Raw genomic sequence first — 20,919 nt, forward strand, 5'->3', positions numbered from 1 at the left:
GGCAAATATTAAGGGATGGAGAAAATCATGAGAGAAATAAATGAACGTAGAGAACTATTGAAGGCTTACTGGTGGGCAAAGGACTGACTGTGAGTAGCAGAGGGGTAATAGGCTGAAGAGTGGTTTTGAAGGAGGGATGTTCAGGTTTGCTTTTCTTCTGCCTCAGCTAAATAGACAGTGAGGTGGGGTGTGTGCACTTACCTGGAAAAAAAGATTTAGTCTCTTGGGCGAGAATGGCTGATTGTCAAGGGCACTTTCTAAGCAAAAGCAATAATGGTTTAATAGGATTGAAAGAAAGTACGTGTTTTAATATAAGAACAGGGGAAATTTTAAAAAATARGGCTAAAATGGTATCACTCATAAATGATAAAACAACATACTTTAGCAATACTTAAGTAATCTCAATCAAGAGAAGAGAAAACAATGCATTTGTTTATTCTTTCATGGCATCTCTTCTGTGGTTCAGGCTTTCTGTTTTACTGTAAGTTGGAAATAAGTAGAACTAACGAAAATGAAAATTTGACTGTCAGAGAAGCTTATGTGCATAATAAAAATATTGGAATACTGTTCAAGTAATTAGCAGAATGTTAGCTAAAGCATTTCTCTTCAAATTAGCAGAATTTTATCTAAGTATTTGCCTTTATATATGAAATGTCCAAAATACTATCTTTTAATTCATTAGAAATAAGTATACCTCTTGTTGAATCCATCAAGCTTTGGCTTAAGCTGCATTTGGAGGCAAGTGACTTGAAATTCTGATGTAAAACACTTTAAGAGTTAAATGATAGAAAAGTGTCCCTTTTAATGTTCAGTCAGGTAAATGATGGCAGCAGTTTTGGTTCCCAGATGCTTTCTTGTTTATGAAGGGCTGCATTGTTCCAGCATGTGTCATTGAAAAAAGATGTAGAAAGTGGAAGCAGAGAACATACACCCTGTATTCACAGGTGCTGAAATGCTGGCAACTCAGTAGGTGTCACTTTCAAGTGACATGAAGGTTCAGTCTTCCTTAGCTCTGCAGAAATTTGAGAGCAGATAATTTAGTGGGGACTTCAAAATAAGTGGTGCCCAAACTTGCTACTTCATCCTGTTGTTTGTTCAGGGAAATCACATAGCGTTTTGTATTTTGGTTTGTAATTCAGAAGATTGCCTTTGCAACTAAAAAAGTGCTTTGTATAGTATTTWAAAAAAAAAAAAACTAGAACAGTAGGAAAAGTTTTAATGTGAATAATGCATGTAAACAAATAGATGAGCAAGATCTCTTTTTGGAAAAAGTTGAGTTTAAGGTMGTTAAAGATAATTTAAAATGTCAGGAATTTTAGTGAGTTCTTAATGTAACAAAATATCCTAGATTGCATTGTACTCTGATTGTTAAAAAATCTACTCTTTCGCAAGCAGAAGGAAATAATCTAGTTGTAGTATGTTTATATGCACTTAACTGTAACTGCATGTTTGTTTCAAAATTTGGAATGTGTTTCAGGAGTGAAATGGGTAAAAAGTGTTGTAGATAACTTGATTTTCCTTTTCTAAAAAAATTAGCTGGCTTCCGGAAGCCCAGGTTATTCAGAAGGCACTCAATTCAGCGGCTAATAACGTATATCAATATGGCCGAGAATGGATTACACATAAGGTAAGAGCGAAGAAAAAAAATCATTTTAGTTTGTTTTTTTTGTTTTTGTTTTAGTGTTTATAGTTTCTCTATTTTATAAAAATAAATAAAATGCAATGTTTTTTGTGGGTAAATGTTTTGCTAGAAGATCTGTTCTTTCCAGTCTCTAGTCTATGACAGAAGGAAGGGAAGATTTGGGAATTATTTCAATAGTCTTTCTGCTGGGATGAGTATTGATTTTTAAGAGCCAAAAAATCTGTCGTCATTAAAATGGAGACAACCATGAAAAATAGAGCAAATAAAGATAAGTAGTTAGTTTGTTCGTTTTTTTGTTTGTTTGTTTTCACCTGGCTTTAGTTGTTCAATTTTAGGAAATTCAGCATTTTTCCTTCTACCAGTATTCTGTTTTTTGCTGTGGACCGTATATAGTAGGTTGATCTTGGTTAATATTTTTAGGAGGCTTTCCCAGGATCCTTATTTAAACATTTTGGCATCTAGCACATCTCAAATTAGAAGTGTGTGTTGCATATTGATATGTGGGGTTGTTTTTCATTATTTGATTTTGAACCAGATCTTTAAGGACAATCTTACTCAAAGCCGGATGATTCACGTTCATCTGTGGATACTAGCTTCATTTTGTTCTATATAATAAAAGATTTCTATGTGTTGTAGCTCCATAAGATTTTAGGAGAAAAAGTGAACAACACTGCTGTGATTGAAAAACAAGTTCTAGAGCTCTGGGACAGGCTTTATCATTCTTGGTTTGTAAAGGTGAGTAACTTAATAGCTATATTAAGTATCATTTTCTGATTTGAGATATTTATGATAAATATACATTTCTGAGAAATGGATTAGCAAAAAGCTTGGAATACATCTTTTTATGTATGCCACTTAATTTATACTTTGTTCACTTTATATTTAATATTATATAACTTAGAGCTTTCTATTGAATTTCTGTGCTCTTGAAATGATAAGAAAAGGAAGCTAGTATTCTGCATGATTTGTGCAACTTTGATACATTAATTTGAAACTGTGCAAAAGAAGTTATCCTTTCACTTTAACAGCTCTTTTGCAAGTAGTACTACCTTTGTTATAGTGGATTTAAGACAGTAAAAGTTCATAGGAGTTGAATTGTTTTCACACAGTCAGCGCTGTTTGCCTTTTAAAGAGAAAAGCAAGCAATTCACTAGCTGTGGTGTAGCAACAATATCAAAAGTCAAAATTCATACTCTTGAACTATTTCTCTATACCTAATACACTGTCATTTTGATTTTTTTAAAACTTATTTATATGGTCACTTGTAAAGTACTCCTAATGTTCCAAGAAGTTCTTCATGTTAGAAGAAGTAAGTGTTTCAATATAGTGGTCAAAGTAATAGAGGAAAAGAATCAGTTAGTTTTTTCTGGCAAGCTAATGTTCGGAAAGAGCATGTGATTTGGAGAGTGCAGTGGCCTCAAGTTGCAAGTTACAGAAACATTGATTCTGCTGAATTTTTGTTTTCAACAGTCAAAAAGGTCCTTTCATAAATAAAAGGTGGCAGTGGACTTTGTTACTGAATAAAAGGACAGTGAAAAAGGCAAATAGTAAATTGTTACAGCTAAATGGCAAGACTTTGGGAAGTCAAGGGATACTAAAACAGAAAGCTCAGCCTTGAAATTTGACTCTAATTAAGCCAATATATTGTTTGTATATGGCAGCAAGCAAGCATGAGGAGAGAAAGAGCTAAAGCGATTTTTTTTGAATCACTTCAAAGCTTCGTCATTCTTCAGTAACAAAAAAAAAAAAAGAAAAGAAAAAAAAAGAGGAGAAAGGGGAAATCCAAGAGGAGAGTTACTTTACACCATGGGTTGCCAGAGATTAGAGAACTATTAAGGAATATGAGAGTGCTGAGGAGAAATTAAAGTTGGATCTACAGCATGCTTTTCTGGCCTTGAGTACTCAAGACTATTTGTTAATGCCTGATCAAGAAAAACCCCTACTTTTTGGTAGGTTATACTAATAAACCTGTATTAACGTAGTCTGTCTATCAGATATCCCACGGCACTGCATTGTGTTAGTAGGACTTTGTGTTGCTCCATATGTGCAAGAATGTTGCTGATGCAGCATATAGCACAGATTATGTCTATGCTAGTAGCAGTATGGGATTTTGTTTTCCCCTCCCCGCCCCCTTGCAGTTAACATTTGAGGGAATGCTCCGAGGCTTCTGTTCTGTAGGTGCCCTTTTGTTAGAGTAACAGCTTTCCTAGCAATCAAAATGGCAGAAAGAACTGTAGGTACAAACTGATGCTTGTTGTCTCTGGTCTTGCACTGTGTTCCTGGGGCTACTGTTTGCACACTGGGGACCTTGACTTACCATTGACATGCTAGGATGCAGCTACTCATCTGCTGACTGCAGATAACTGCTCTAGAGTCCATTTCTAATCTCTTCCCTTCTATCTTCCATACATCTGTTCTGAAATGTCATATGTGAGTACTTGCCACCTGGCTATCTCCTTCTATAGTATTGCCATAACTTTTTGTGGTCTTTCAACGTGTCTGAAAACTAGTAAGGTAGATGTTACTGCAGTGTACAGAACATCTCTACCATGTCTAACTGTGTCTCAGTATGGTTTTCAAGCTTCTATTTTGGTTGTATGAGCATAATAATTAAACTTCATTTTTGAGGCCTGTATAGCGTTGCTGTAGTCTGTGGGTGACTGAAAGCCCCAAGCTCAGTTCATACTCTTCAGTGAGAGCTGTAGAACTGAAGCATGAATTGGAGGAATTGCCAACAAAGGATGGATTGTTCCATTAACTGCAGCTGATCTGCAACAGCAGATTGGTAGATAACAAATATGTATTTTGAGAAGTTCTAGAGTTGATACAAGAGATTAATCACCACTGAGCCTGGTTATGTGTATCCGATGGACTGATTAGAGTAATAACAGAATAATAAATCACATGGAAGATAGTGGTATAACTGTATTCAATACATCTTCATGGAGAAGAATCTTGGAGAACCCTCATTAAGGGTTTTTTGGTTGATTGAGGTTTTTTTAAGATCTGTTGAATTTGCTAAAGGAAAAGGAGTTGACAATTTCCTTGCTTTTCTCATTTAGTTATACTTGATCAACACCTGAAGCCCTAGGTGCTGCAGCAGTGCAGTTGATGAAGGACAAAATTCAAAATAGGAATGAGCAGGGATGTACCAAACATTGTAAATGTCACATTTTCTGGTTATTGGCTGAGGAGCTCTTTGAAGATAAGACAGCTTGAGAAGAATAGAAAATAGGTGCCTGATAAAGTTGACAAATAGAAAGGACCTATGGGAGGAAAATTCCTCACAACTTGCATGTTTCTGATCTAAATAAACTGTTAGCTCAAAAGTACCATATCTGTGCTGCTATGGATTATTAAAGTACTTGTACATCATAAGGTGTAATGATGCATGAGGCGGGAGAATTGGTAATGAGTCTGATAGTCCCATCCTAAACTAGATGGTGATCAGGTATAACCCAGTGGCAATTTTGAACAACAGGCAACTTCATAGTTAGATTAAAGATACTTGAAATAGCTGTTGTGTTTATGGCCATTTCCTCTTACCTTGCTGTAGCTGAGGTTATAAGGCTGTGTTGGCTGTATTGCCTGAAGTAGTCCTTTGTCTCCAGTTTAGCTTTTAGCTTTTGCATGACTGAACTTTGCCAATGGAGAAGTAGACATTAGTTGAGAGAAAACTAGTTGTTTTGACTTACCGCTTGTGTTTTCTGTTGTGGGTAAGAAAAAAGTTAGATGTTGCTAACGGTAAATTACGTAGGCAGTAGCCAAAATGATTTCTTGTGCGTCTTCATAACAAGCAAGATTACTACAGCCGTCACAGTCAAGCTATAATGTTAATGTTTAACTGAGAGGTATTGGTACAATATGCAAAACTGTATGGAATAACTTTATAATTTTCTGTCAGCTTTTAATTTTTCAAGTGTACAGAAATACTTTCTTACTTCCAGGTATTCTTAAAAATGCGAATAAAAGGAGCTCTAAGTTTTTAAATGAGTGTTGTATATCTTCATTGTTAAGAAAACCTTAGTTTTTGCTTTTCTTGTTTCTGTATATTGCTCAGAAGTTTGGTATCTTTTAAATCTTTTCTCTTTTTAAGAACATAACGCATTCTGGAAGGCATAAAGGACACAAATGGCATATAAACCGTCAGAACAGCTGGCTTGGTGATATTTTGGATTGGCAAGATGTTGCATCATTTGTTCATGATAACATTGAGACGTTTCTTTCGGTATGTATTGTACATCCTTACTAAGAAAATAGTCTCATTTTAACTGATGCTGATTCTTCCTTTGACTACTAAGCCTATCTTTAAATAATGCTCAAATACATGGAAAATTATGGAAACAGGTACTTAAATTACCTAAGCAATTATTGTAGAATAAATTATTGTAGAATAATCAATTATTTAGAATATCATCATGCAAGCAAGCGTAATCAATTGTGATGAGGAAGCCCTTCTGATTTCAGCATCTGCATTAATAATAGTTTACCCAACTTCTCCTTCCCTACTGAGACTGTTACAGTAGGATTTTTGTGTCGTCTGCAAGGTGGTTTTAAATATTTCACTTTCTGTAATCCCACTCTCTTATTTCTTGGAGGTTGTTAGTAGGAATTTCTGTTGCTTCACCTATCTTTCTAGAAATTGTGATATTTGCTAAACTTTCTTCAGCCTTGTTTTTGGTAAATTGTCCAGTGCAGTGTTGATGGCATTTATCTAAATAAAAATTAAAAAAATCTACTTGTTGAAGTTATAATTGAAAAAAAAATATTGATCATTAGGAAGAACAATATATATCTCTTTTGTAGTCTTTTTTGCCCTCAAATTATTATTCATTGGGTTGAAAGCAGCTTATTTCTTTTCTTATGAAAGTTCTGTGGAGAATGAAATTAATATTTTATACTGTATGAATCCCTGAATTAATGCTCTGGACCTTTCACCTCATGGGGAGGAGAAACAGATTGAAATCAGTCCAAACTGAAGCAACTGAAGTTATTTAAAAAATGAATGTTAAGTCTAGAATTCTTAACCTACAGAATCTATAATACAGTTTCTCTTTGACTTGAGCTACTGTTGTAAAATGAAAATATCTTTAGGTTAATATTAATCTGTTTTGGAAGAATAATATTTATACCTAACCTGCAACATGATATCGCTGTGGGTGCAATTTAAGCTAGTATTTATCTCAGGGTTGTTAGTTATTTTTTTCTTTTTTTTTTTTTGACTAATGAGCGTGTGTTCTCCCTGCAGTGCTGCTTAAATAGTTTTGTATTCTGTCATAAAAGAAATATAGGTCAAGAAGCTGAGACATTTACTCTAGTGAAACTTTTTTCAGTTAACAGTGAAAATCCTGCTTAATCCTTTCTCAAAGTTGACTATCCAAGTGTGAGGCATAGTTATAAAAATATTTAACACATCATTTAAAATCGATATGCAGTTTCCTTCTAGGCAAGAGGGATAGAAGAGAAACTACACGATAGGTCCTAACTGCGTCACTTACAGCACTGCCGCAGGGTGCTCAGAAACTGTGACAGTAAGTGTGCTGTTGTAATCTAAATAGACTAGAATAATGGAGGAAATAATGAAAAAACAATAAATATTTAAGACCTGAAATACAATAATATTAAAAACTTTAATCCAGCCAACATACTTCTCAAAAATCTACTTTAGAAGTACAAGAGAAATGTCAGTGATTGACTCACTGATGAACTCATTATTACTCATCAGCTGTGGGAAAACAGATGTCTTCTGCATACACTCATGTCAGATTGGAAACTGTTCAGTATAGTGTAAAACTTAACTCCTGATTTCTTGTGTTTGCTGGGCAGTATTCACTTTGCTGGCTTGCTTGTACGCAATCCATTGCATAAATACCACTCACACTGATATTTCAGATTAAAATTGATGAAAACTTGATTTGTGTGCGTATCTGAGTTGATGAAACTTGGATGTAATAAGATCAGAATAATTCTAACTGAAATCTAGTGTTTCTAAGCAAGTTGTTTCAACTATCCTGGGATACACTGGAAACCTTCTGGATTTATGTTTTTATCAGAAAATAAAAATCTTACTTGGCGTTTTGAAGAGCAGCAGTAAATTATTAGAATTGGTGATAATATGATGGCACTTTAAACTGAGAAGGATCAAAATGGTATTTCAAATGTATGGAGTGTTTTTTGATTTGTTTTTTTTTTTAATGACGTAGTTCAAATTGTATTTTTTTTTTTCCTGCATTGGAACACTTAGAATCAATGCTAGCTGTAATTCTTAAGTATATAGTAATACAAGGTAAATTTACCAGAATTGTGTTAGTATGTTATTTAAATATAATTCATTTAAAGCAAATGGGATATAAAGAAGTGGGATATGAAYATGCAGCTACAGTGAGACTTTGTCCACCTCTGGAAAAGAATAAGGTTACATGACTTGTATGGAATGGCTGTGTACAAACAAATAATAGCTAGAGTTTGCCATAGAGAGACTGTTTTGCTAGCCTCTTGGCTTTCTGGAATATTTCAAAGAAATACAGTGATCTGTATTCTCTGGAAATGCAAATATTTGATGGTGTTATATAGTGATTATTAGCAGATGTGCTGTGATTTTCATGAATGAAGAACAGCTTGTGTTCATCCTCTTTAGTAAGAGAAGGAGCATTTGCTGAAAAGAAAACAATAAAAATATGCATTTCACTTTGGGTTTTTCTCATAGTGGAAGAGACTTCCATATTAGAGTTGAAATCATATAATTAAATAATAACTGGTATAGTTATGCAGAGAAATTACTGACATTAGTTTCATTTGTAACATTATAATTCAATAGTTTAACTATGAATATCAGATAAAGCAGACTTCAGAAGACTTCTATACTGTGCTTAAAATGTGCTGTTTGTTAAAGCAGTTGTACTTAGCTCTAGTTTGATGTAGTTAGACCTTCATTATTTTAAAGTAATTCGCTGTATAAACATGTAAATTGCCCAAAAATTTTGTATAAAGATAAGCTTTAGAAAATCATGTTTTCTTTTCCTGAAAGCTTTGTTAGCAGCCTTGCAGCCTTTCAAATTTTTTTCCCTACCACTCAGTAAAAGCAGTAGTATCATAACTTGTGTTTCTTCTTCTTATTCTTTTTTTTTTTTTTTTTTCCTCCTGGTGACATGTTTCTGAAGTGGGGTTTGTTCCATCCTGTTCAGGATTTGGAGAGGGAGCTAGATGGGATCCTCACTTCTGCCTCAAATTTTGCACCTCGTTTTATATCCTAAGGTATTTTTTTTCGGGTGAATGGAATATGTAATAAGGTGGACTAAGATTCAATTTCTGAGAAATGAAAAAGCTTCTTCCCTGTTCATCTGCTTTTCAACTCCATTTTCTTCCACTTCTTGAGGGCTTAAAACCTTGAAAAACTGTTGCTGACCACATCTGTGAGTGATCACTCAAAGCTCCCTTGATAGTATGTGAGACATTGCTCATGTCTCCTGAAAYTGATCATCCTGCTTCTTCCCCAAGACTATATTTCATTCTACCAGCAGCCAGCATCTCATTCAGAGATTTCCCAGGCAGGAAGACCGAAGACCTTCCTTTAAAAGATATGCTGTGAGCTTCAATTCAATTAGGTTTCTCTATCTGTGTCTTTAGCATGACTGATGTGTATGTTTCAAATCAGGTCTGATTTCAGTTTCTCAAATGTTTTGTTGAGTTACCACATATCCAAATGTTTACTCTGGCCCTGAGAATGTTTTCAAGTAATCGCCTAACTTCATAACAAATACATTCTGTTTTTTCAGTAATAACTCAAGTCCTATGCATCTTTTTCTAATAAGGAAAATACTCAGATTGAATTTAACTTGCCACTGTAAAACTGGTATGCATGATGAAGAGAACATCCAAACTGATACATATTGTTGGAGTAAAGTTTCTTTTACCTTCAGAAAGCCAGAGGCATGATGCAGGAGCATAGTCCTGTCTTTATTTCTTTTTTTTTGCCTCTCTCATGTGCAGGTCAAACAAAGTTTGTTTGTTTGTTTTTAGGTTTTATTTCTTCTTCCTCTTGCCACAAATAGGCTTTTGAGCCCCAAAAGTCAGATTAGACGTTTCTTTGTAGACGCTTATTCTGAAATCAGCTTTTATTTGAAGTAGGAAGCCTTTAATTTTATCCATAATGTATTATTCCTCACACAGTCAGTTACTTGTCCCTTTCTTCAAGGGTTTATTGACTTTTTCTGTTGTTGTCACTTCTGAGCTGTTAGGGTAGTATTTCATCGTTTTTGTAAGAAGAAAAGAAAAAATTTACAAAGGACAAGCAAGGATACGTTACTCTTCCTAATACCTTTTTTTGTATACATTTTCATTCCCTTTAAATCTATTATTTACATAAAGCTTATTGTTGAACAAGATACATGAACTTACTAGGCTTACAGAAGTTTGCTGACTTGAAGCTCTCAAAAAGTAACCCTTTGGGGGCGGGGGGAGGCCATGCCAAGTGTCTTTTAAACCATTGCTTTTAGATACTGATCACTTTATTTAGTATTTCTTATGTTGTAGTAATAGGACACCTTAGATGCTGAAGAGCACTAAGTGCGGTTTTGGTGGCTTGACTGTTATGATTTGGAAAGATGCAACAAACTGAGACAGACTGTGACACATCAGTGTTCACACAGCCCTGTCCCTGCTTGTTCCACAAGGGAGTCTTAAATTCTATGTAGCCTCATACTGTTTTTACAATACAGGTCTGTTAAGGCTATTTATAAAGCAGTGTTTTGGAGAAGGAGGCATGTTCAGTTATATAAATACTGTAAGACTATTACTGTTGCATAAATATTCACATCAAGTTGTCTTTGTTGAGCTGGTTGTGGCTGGAGAGATGTGGAAGTCATGTGTACATCATAACTAGCTTTATAGAGTTGGTTGCAGTATGCTTTGGGAATCAAACACTATTGTAAATTCTTAAATGCAGGTGTATTATTTTGATTTTGTGCCTGTTACTGGAGTATTTGAGCTATTTCTGACAATATATTCAGTAACAGGATTAATGTCTGTTATGTCTACCTTCTTATACTAGTGATGAGAAGTATGTGTCTTAAAATATTAGTCATATGCATAGTGGAAAATCACTCTCCAGTTGGAGACTGGTCCCAAAGATGCACTTGCTTCCATAAGAAAAAGCAGCTGACTAAAAGGCACCAACTGCACTTACTCCACAGTGAATGCTGGTAATAGCTAGCTAGCTCAACACCTCTGATGGATGATTTTCCCTATCAAGGATGTTCATCTAGTAGAACCATTCCCAGTTTGAATGGGCCACCTGAGTGCCAAATTCAGACTACCTGCAGTTTTATGCTCCTGATTGTCAGCTCCTTAGCATAAAACCCATGGGAAATTGTTAAACAAATGTAACTTAGACTGGAGGAACATACTATCCTGCTTAAGGTGTTTTTCTTTTGTGGGTGAACAGGCCTCTGCTTTAGCTGCAGATTGTCCCCTCAGAAAGTCACTGGCTTCAGTGTTTACAGTTCCCAGAGTGTAAGGCATGTCACCTAAGTTACCTGGTGACTGCATGGAGTTAGACCATTGCTGCATCCTTAAAATGAAGCCTCAACCTGTAGAGGAAAGAAGTAGATGGGTACCAGTTAGAGGATATTTTTCAACGGAATGTCCTCTTCACTTCTAGGCTTGCTTCAGTTCTCAAGGGAGACTAATAAACACGGTTTAAAAGATAAGCCTTAAATAAAATTTGTAATTACTGTTTAATAGGAAGAAGTGCAGACTAAGTAGAGCCTCTTGTTGTACATTACATGTTGTAATTACATGTTGTAATTCTCTGTCAAATTCCTTAGGGGCTATTCCCTCCCAAATTTATAGTTAATAAATTACCTTGTACGTGTCTTGCTCTGTCCAAAGGAGAGGTGATATTGTAACTTTCCTTCATCTACTCTGCAAATACTAACTGCTTTTTTTTCCCCCTCAAGTCTAATTGATCAAGATATCTGTTAAACCAAGAGCAACTGCTTTTAGTTTTCAAGCCTTCACTTTCTACTTCGAGCCTGAAAAGGGGCTTTTGTGTCAAAGCTTTTACATTTTTTTCCCTGTTATACCAGTTAGTCTAATAGAAGGYATGACTTTTTCCTTCTAACCTCCCTCTTTTTAGATTTTGGGATTGTTTTGGCTGATAYATTCTGACTGTATCCTTCTGAATGAAATCTATTATGAAACTATTGCATGTTGCTTTTAGGGTGCTTCTTGTGCTCTTCAAGGTGCTGACCTGTTCAGACTGTTGCTTCTGCATCAGTACATAAACTAATTTGGCGGTACTGAGTATTCAGTGTTTAAGAGCGTGTCTTAAAACCACCCTAATTAATAAGCAATCAGTGCCCCAAAACACGGCAGAATTTAATAGGTTTTCTAGCATTGTTTAATTTATTTTCTGTAACTGCTTGATGTGCTGTTGTATCCCTATGCAAAATCATAACTTGTATAGTTGTCTGTAGACATTATGAAATTAATCCCATTAACAAACATATTTTTCAAGCAAGTTTATTAAARGAATATATTACTTGATTTGAAGCTATCTTCAGATTTATTTCTGCCTTGCGTTGTTACTTCTCGTTATGTGTGACTTAGCATTTCCTTTTTGCAAAAGATGAACTTTCCTCTCCCAAGACAAGATCTGTTTACAATTGATGGTGATCCTAATCACAATAAACAAACATCATTACATCTATAGTTTTTAGAAATTTTACATAATGAAATAATTCTCAGCTTTGGGGGAGAGAACCCCTAACCTTGCAACCATGTAGCTAGAAAGTTCTCTTTGGTAAAGCAGATATTTTCGCTTAATATTGCATGCCCTAATTTTGGGATAAGGGAGGGAGACAGTATTTTAAATCTCTTCTTTGTAAGACTCGACAGGAATTGTTTTGCAAGCAGTTTTCTGTTTTACCTAGTACCTTGCAGCACTTGACTTTTGTCTTCCCTTTCCCTCCCCCTAGATCCTGGAGTCTCTGTGGATAGTGATGAGTCGCAATGTGAGCCTCTTGTTTACCACAGTAACAACATTAGTGACAATTCTCTTCCATAGCGGGACAGCTCTTCTCAATTTTGTGCTCTCAGTGGTAAGTAGCATGCCACGGGTTTACAAACTCCGTTTTACTGATGGAACCTAATTGGGTATGTTCTTAACAGTGAAAGTCAAACCTGACTGAAAACACCCTCTAGTGTGATCTAATATCTAAATTCATTAAGACTGCATAACTTCCAAGTCTGTTGTTTGGAGGCATTATAGGCAAGGGAACAAGATTTGTGTAACTTCCTACATCCAAGAGCAGGCAGTCTTTCATCTTTCTACTTGTGGAAAACTCTTGCTCCTGGCCTTGAAGATGTTTAAATCCTGAGCTGTAACCATCTTGATGAAGAAAAGGATAATATCATATGTGCGTATTTCACTTCTTTAAGAAGAAAATTTCTTCCTTAATCTAATACTCCACCCATTTGAAATAGTACCTGAGGAGTTAATATACTTAAACATCACTAGTTCACATGCCAATTGCAGATCATCTCAATCTACTAGATCCTCTTTATAATTGATATGTACATACTGCTCAGACACAAGCTCCAAATGCCTAATGCCGTATACAGACTTGATTAGATGCTGCTGCTGAGGGGGACAGTACAGCCTTTTTGTTTGTCAGCAGGACTCTGCCACTTTCTGAGGCACTATGCAGTCAACTTGATTAGTGGAGCTTATTGGGATACTGGTATCTAGGAATTCTCTTAAAGGTTAGCTGCCCTAAAGGCTGCTCTGTTCTCTCTGTATCTACTGGAGTTAAAACGTGTTACTTTGAAATGGTCACATAGAGCTTTCCCCACCAGAATACATCAGTCCTATAGTCTTGGTTTCTTGAATTTGTCCATAAGCTTCTATTTTGCACTAATAGTGATCTTATATACGTAGGGAAAATTTGGTTTAATAGTGGTATTCTGCCAGTATAGATTCTTTTGATAGGTTCCTGAAAATGGCAGACTTCGAAAACACAGCAGCAAAGCTGGTAAGTTAGAAATATTTCAGCTTTTAAGAAATAAAACAAAATCACAGAGCAACTCAACATCCTGTTACTGTACTGTAAATTTGTCAGCATAAAAGGTTGTGCCTGCCTCTGTTTATATAGAAAATATCATATATAACAGTAGTGTTTTGAGTTGCCTCTTTTGAAGATACTTGAAGTTTGTGCATCTACCTGAGTAGTATTTATTACAGTGTATGGGAGGATGCTATAAAAGAATTGCTTGCATTAAATATTTTCTAGGACTCTTGTCTAGTCAGTGTTGCTGTTTCTCTTATTTATGGAAGTCTTCCACAAGAGATTCTTGTTACAAAAAGAAACATTTTTGTAAAGCACAGAGTTAAATTAATGAAACTTGCTTTATTTTGTGTGTTGTGAAGATTTGTTAATGGCTTATGACAGAAAAAACAAGTTTATGATATACAGTAAATAAGCTGACTAAATAAGGATTAATATAGTCTCTTATTTGAGGCAATAGATAAATGAAATTGTTAGCTGTTGTGAGAATTCAGGAGAGCTAATTAGCCTGACTTTAAAGTACTTTTTACTGTAACTTTAATTGAATCCTGGATAATTTTTTTCTCTGTAACACTGAGTTCCTGCAGAAATAAAATAACTGCTTTCAAGGTTTTCCTTATACTTTTTTTCCCCCTGCTGCAATAGCTTGATATAATAAGAGAAAAACCTAGATGTGATTCTAAGGTAGATCACTGTGGTTTTCTTAACGTTTTCAATATGCATCATTAGCAAATCCCACAYGGGATTATAAATTTACCTTCTATTCATTTGACACTAGAAATAAAGGAAAGAGGTCATAAGACATACCTCAATCTTTTGCTGTGGTAAGATTTTTTTTTCAGTAACTCGTTTCAAGAGTAGATAATTGTTAACAATTTACTTTTTCTTTAAGATGAGATTTCATCTTAAGCTGTTTCCTACTCTCTTTTGTAAAGTCTTGAACAGTTCCCTGTTTCCCAGAAAAAAACCTTACTAGGCTCTAATGAGGGAAGAAAAAGCTTTTATACAGACTTCATTTTAATGTGAAGGTAAATAGTTTCAAAGTTTACAATTGCTGCATCTTTGATTGCTACCTGGCCCAGTATCCTCCCTCTGTTCTACCTTATTTTAATGCAGTTTTGGAACAGAGTTCTTATTTTGAATGGAATGAACTTTAAAGTTAGCTAGGCAGCATTTGGGCATGCTTTTTTTTTTCCCCTTTTTTTGGTTGTTCTGGTCCAGCAGTGCTAGTTGGAAAAGCTGACTTGCTTGAAAATGCCATGCGTGTGTTTTGACAAAGATGAGTATTACGAGTTGCTGAGGAACAGAAGGACTATCAAACCGAAGGAATTCTTTTAACTTATGTCAAGTTAGAGTTGGGTTTAAAACAAAACACTACTAGAGCTGTAACTATACTTTTTATTTTTTTGTTTTGCAGAATTCTTAGTTGCTGCAGAAGAGTTATTCTTAGTTTGAAGTGGTGCAAAGGAATTCAAATATTTCAACAGAGTAATTGCACAAGTGGTTAGCTTTTGAGTTGATTAAATTTCAATCCAGGTTTTGTCTTTTTGCATAAAAATGAAAACAGTGAATTTTACTTTGACAAGTGGTTTAAAAAATTACATTTTAAAACATAGAATGTAGGATATTTTGTTCAGAACCTTGATTTTTAAAAATGTCTTCTATCAAAATATTTCCGTAGAAAATCATGTGTAGCCCACCTCTTCCACAATCCAGTAAGACTTTTGAAAAAAAGATCCTTAAAAGACTCTTGAACACTGATCATTAGTTAAGAGTGCCACTTCTATTTTATTTCTGTTTTGAGTATATGTTTGTATCTGCATCTATGTATATTCAATTTCCAGTGTTTTCCAGTCATCCTTTTCTATGGTAAAAGGAAACTTGAAACTAGAAAGGACTCCTACCCTAAATAGACACACAGTTCTAAACTCAAATACATCTGTTGTTTCCCTGCTTATATAAGGTGAAAGTGAAGGTAGTTGTGTGTTGGTGAACAAGTGTTCTTTGGCCTTGTCATCAGCAGTGCAGGTTCATCCTACTTTGTAACAGATTACACAAGGTTTATTTGCACAGCTTTTATAGAGGGCAGAACTGAACAAAAATGTGTTCAGCTTGTACTCTGGTAAAGATCAAAAGAGAGAAGCTGCATTTAGCAGAAAGTCATCTCTAGTCCTAAGGAAAAAAATTAAAAATATTTTTAAAAAAACTTAAACCAAAAAAATCCGCAAACCCACGTATACACTACTTGTCAAAAGTGAAGCCTGTAGGTAGAGAACACCTGAGTGTGGAGAGCAGATATAGAAACATTTCCCAAGTCTACTGAACCGAGACACAAACAATTAAGCTACGTGTTTCTTGATATGTATATGGAAATGCTGAATTACAATTTTAATGTGGTGTTAGATCCTTCCTTGAATTCAGTCTCTCTTCCCCCTCAAAGCAGAGCATTGAATGTTTGGGAGTATAACTTAAATTCTGCAGCAAGAAATAGTAATCCATCAAGTGTTTTAAAAATGCAAAAGAGCTTATTTTATAATCTTTGACTCCTCAGAGTCATCCTTGCGATCTGGAATTGCTAGTTAAGAAACGATTTAATGCCTAATATGACTAATGCTAATATGACCTGACTGTATTTTCTGTTAGACTCTGTGAAACAATGCAGCTGTTGTGACTTCTGATGAAACTGATTTTCCTACTTGTGCGAGGAGTATTCAGTCAGGAATGGCAGCTTAAAAATATTGTAAACTTTGTGATGTAGGTGGGGATTTCAGTTTTTGTCATATTCTATTTCTAGTTATATAATGAGTCTTGACAGCTCAGATTTGTTTTTGGACTTTTTAAAAAACAGTTGCTACTATCTGATAAAGTTTTGATCTGCTAAATGTGATGAAAAAATTAAAACAAGCTTACTTGATCTAGATGCAACTTTGTGAAGAACAGGAAAGGTCTGAAACTGTGATGATGTTTAGATATAACTTAAGTCATTTGGGGAGCAGGGTGAAAACTTACTGTTACGGCTGTGTGTTATGGGTCTGTGTGTGTCTAAGTCCAGGCTTGTGGATTAGTGCCTTGTGCTTTTTCTAAAGAAGTTAAATGATCTGGAGGATATCTGCACACTGTAGTTCTGAGGACTATTTAATGCCTCTTAGTTTAAAGCTCTAATTTGTTTTTCAGGTGATTTTCCTGACCACATTATTCTACTTACTGAGTTCCAGTGATGAATACTACAAGCCAGTAAAATGGGTGATTAGCCTGACACCTTTGTCTCAGCCAGGTCCCTGCTCAAACATAGTTGGCCAGTCGGTGGAAGAGGCAATAAGGTATGTTGTTGATTTACTTGCACTTTCTGGAAAATACTGTTTTAAGTCTTACGCGTGTATCAGTTCAACTACAAATATACTTTTCAATTGCAATGGCTAATGTTTCAAAGACATGGGTTGCAAATGTGAAAGATTTCTAAGATACTAGGATTGTCTCTCTCCCTTCTCTTCCCTCTCCCCGCCCCTTTGGCTATTAAAGAGCGATTTCATTGGACTTGGGCACCTAAAGATTCAGAGATCTATCCTGTAGTATATATACTAATATTTTAAAGAAACAAACCAGCCTACCCATAGTATAGCAAACCTCTGAGCAAACAATGTGTCTGCAGCTATATTGGCATTAACAGATAGTGCAGCTCAGCAGGAGTAGATTGATTCAAAACAGTTGACACTGAGTATCTGACATCTATGCTGCTCAGGTCTGAGTTATTTACTTTGGGCTAGTTGTAGTGCAGTCTTGTGGACTGAGTACCTGTTTGCCACTGGAATGTATTAGATATGCTCCTGTAGTGCATTTTCCAGTTTGGCTTCATCTGAGAGAAATCTAGTTCATGATCTCTGACCTCTCCACTATATGAACCAAATGATGACAAAAGGGAAAAACAGGGGAGTGCTCTCCTTATCCAACTTAAAACATTATTGTAAATGCGCCTCCAGAATGCATGCCTAGTGTTTTTTGCTTGGTAACCACTCTTATCTTTTGCCTCTAAACTACTGCAATAAGAGGAGAAGGATTTTTTTTTTGTGTACATATTCTCTTAAATATGCTTCTCTGAGATTCCCCAATAAAATTATTTTTGGGGTAGTGCAGTAATGTATTTGTGATGAGTGAAGCTTTCACTGGCTAACAGCTTGAAATGCTATTATGTTGATAATGTATTAAATAGATATTAAATCAAGTGCTGAAATCATATTCCTTTTTAAAAAGCAGATGGATGGGGTGAAGTCAATGAGTCACCAGTCCAAATGTTATACAGCCACTATCTCATACACTGCCTTTTTTGTATCATCTTGMACACATGTATACAGTATGAATGGACTTTTAACCTGCAGTATATTAAACTGCCCCATAACCAGATGTTTCTCATTGTTCCTATGTCTGCCTTATATGAGCATTACCTATTAATGGAATTCAGACATTTCTGAGTAAGTTGGGGCAGTTAGCAAGTTGTATTGTGCTGAGAACTTGAACAATAAATGATACTACTGTAGCCATTTGAAATGAAGGGGTGGTGATGCGGAAGGCTAAGACCTGTTTGGAATTAAGTCTGTCAAAGGATGTTAAGGACTACAGAAAGGGCTTCTTCAAATACAGCAGCAACAGGAGGACTGGGGAAAATGTGGGCCCCCTACTGAATGGCGCAGGGGCCCCAGTGACAAAGGCTACAGAGAAGGCAGAATTACTGAATGCCTTCTTTGCTTCAGTCTTCACTGCTAAGGGCAGCCCTCAAGAATCCTGCAGCCTGGACGTGAGGGAGAAAGTCTGGAGAAAGGCACGCTTTCCTGTGGTTGGGGAGGCTGGGAGTAGAGACCTGGGCAAGCTTGATGCCGACAAATCCATGGGACCAGATGGGGTGCACCCACGGGTACTGAGGGAGCTGGCAGATGTTGCCAGGCAACATCATCTGTGAAAGGTCCTGGAGAACTGGAGAGGTGCCTGAGGACTGGAAGAAAGCCAATGTCACTCCAGTCTTCAAGAAGGGCAAGAAGGAGCACCCAGGCAACTATAGGCTGGACAGCCTCACCTCCAGTCCCTGGAAGGGTGATGGAAGAGCTCGTTCTGGATGTCATCTCCAAGCATATGGAGGAAAAGCAGGTGATCAGGAGTAGTCAGCGTGGATTCACCCAGGGGAAATCCTGCTTAACCAATCTGGAAGCCTTCTCTGATGGAATGAGTGGCTGGGTAGATGAGGGGAGAGCARTGRACRTTGGGTACCTTGACTTCAGCAAGGCTTTTGGCCATGTCTCTCATAACATCTTCCTAGATAAGGTCAGGAAGTGTGGGTTAGACGAGTGGATAGTGAGGTGGATTGAGAACTGGCTGAAAGGCCGAGCTCAGAGGGTCRTCCTCAGTGATGAGGAGTCTGGTTGGAGGCCTGTGGCTAGTGGAGTCCCCCAGGGCTCAGTGCTGGGTCCCATGGTCTTCAACTTTTTCATCAATGACCTGGAGGAGGGGATGGAGTGCCTCCTCAGCAAGTTTGCCAATGATACCAAGATGGGAGGAGTGGCTGATACACCTTGAGGGCTGTGCCACCTCTCAGAGAGACCTGGCCAGGCTGGAGAGTTGGGCGGAGAGGAACCTCCTGAGGTTCAACAAGGGCAAGTGCACGGTCCTGCGCGTAGGAAGGAATAACCCTAGGCACCAGTACAAGCTGGGTGCTGACCTTTTGGAGAGCAGCTCTGCAGAGAAGGACCTGGGAGTGCTGGTGGATGACAGATTGACCATGACCCAGCAATGTGCCCTTGTGGCCCGGAAGGCCAATGGTCTCCTGGGGGTACCTTAGGAAGAGTGCTGCCAGCAGGTGGAGGGAGGTGATCCTGCYCCTCTACTCCGCCCTGGGGAGGCCTCATCTCGAGGGCTGCGTCCAGTTCTGGTCTCCCAGTACAAGAGAGACCTGGAGCTACTGGAGAGAGTCCAGCGTAGGGCTACRAAGATGATCAGAGGTCTGGAGCACCTGCCCTCTGAGGAACAGCTGTGAGAGCTGGGCCTGTTTAGCCTGGGGAAGAGAAAACTGAGGGGGGGGATCTTATCAATGTGGATAAGCACCTGAAGGGAGGGAGTCAGGGGGACGGGGCTGAACTCTTTTCAGTTGTCCCGTGTGACAGGACAGGAGGAAATGGGCAAAAACTGAACGATGGGAAGTTCCGCATGAATGTGGGGAGGAATTTCTTCCCTGTGAGAGTGACAGAGCCCTGGAAGAGGTTGCCCAGAGAGGTTGTGACCGTGCTTGAGCAGCGGGGTTGGACTAGATGATCTCCAGAGGTCCCTTCCAACCTTACCGATACTATGATTCTATGTGTGCTTGAGCTCCCACAGGCAATGTGCATGGGAGCCTAGGGTATGCGCAGCTCTGAACTGGAAAGAAGGGTGGTGAGAGGGAGGAGAGCCATGCAGCAGTGCTGTGCAGAGGGAAGGAGCAGGGCCTTGAGCAGAAGGTGTCAAGTGTGCAGCACGAGGAGGGCTTGTGACTGGGGTTAGTCCTAAACTGGCATCCCTCTCTGTTTGGGAAGGCGATGACCTTGAGGCTCGTAGCCCTGGAAGAGGCAAAAGCAGCACTCTGTGGAGTGTTTGTGCCTGGGGGAAGCGAGAGTTCTGCATTTACTGGGTCTCCAAACTCATAGCATGCGCCCCTTGGCCTGAGCAGCTCCCCTTGGCCTGAGCAGGATGGGGTCGTCTTGCTGCCTGTGTCCTACTCAAATGCTCCTCTAGTTTACGCAGGCCCCACCGGGGCCAAACCACGCAGTTTGGCGTGAAAAGCTGTGGTCGTGGCTTGCCGTTGGTTGTCTTTTGCTGTGCCGCAGCTCTCCTTTGCTTTCCAAGAAGCGACACTGCTAGAGGCCTAGGAACCTGCAAGGGGCTGGTAGGTGTAATGGCTTGAATGCATGGCAAGGACTGTTCAAGCTGGGTGGTATGGCGGGGGTGCAAGCAGCTCAGCTCGGCTCTGTTTGTATTGTAGAGGAGCCCATGGTGTGAATTCTGTTGCCCCTTTGCTCTGTGGACTCTGGCAGGACTCTGTGGCCCTACCTTGAGCACCTGAGCACCTTTGTGTGTTGTACCACCAGCGGTGCTCCACAAGTTAGTGTCAAGCTTAGCAGAAGCACAGGGAGATGAGGTTATAAACGGAGAGAGTGAGCAGTGGTGTTCCTGATTGTGCTGCGTTGCGTGACTGGC

The 20,919-nt window shown here is 37.8% G+C and overlaps 1 protein-coding gene across 1 annotated transcript in view; it reads left to right on the top strand.

Annotated features, from left to right (window-relative positions):
• The window catches only part of TMEM245 (transmembrane protein 245), a gene marked incomplete at its 5' end in the record, with an annotated part of 55,912 nt that extends 38,107 nt beyond the window's left edge, over nucleotides 1-17,805 (top strand). The window contains 5 exons of the mRNA XM_085314576.1: nucleotides 1,537-1,627; nucleotides 2,279-2,377; nucleotides 5,739-5,870; nucleotides 12,619-12,741; nucleotides 16,882-17,805. Of these exons, the coding sequence (XP_085170702.1) occupies nucleotides 1,537-1,627; nucleotides 2,279-2,377; nucleotides 5,739-5,870; nucleotides 12,619-12,741; nucleotides 16,882-17,127 (691 nt within the window). The remainder of the gene's footprint in view (nucleotides 1-1,536; nucleotides 1,628-2,278; nucleotides 2,378-5,738; nucleotides 5,871-12,618; nucleotides 12,742-16,881) is intronic.
• Between the last annotated feature and the right edge of the window lie 3,114 nt (nucleotides 17,806-20,919).

This window comes from Rhea americana, unplaced genomic scaffold, assembly GCF_003343005.1.
Source record: "Rhea americana isolate MKP2758 unplaced genomic scaffold, rheAme1 scaffold_409, whole genome shotgun sequence".
NCBI lineage: Eukaryota > Metazoa > Chordata > Aves > Rheiformes > Rheidae > Rhea > Rhea americana.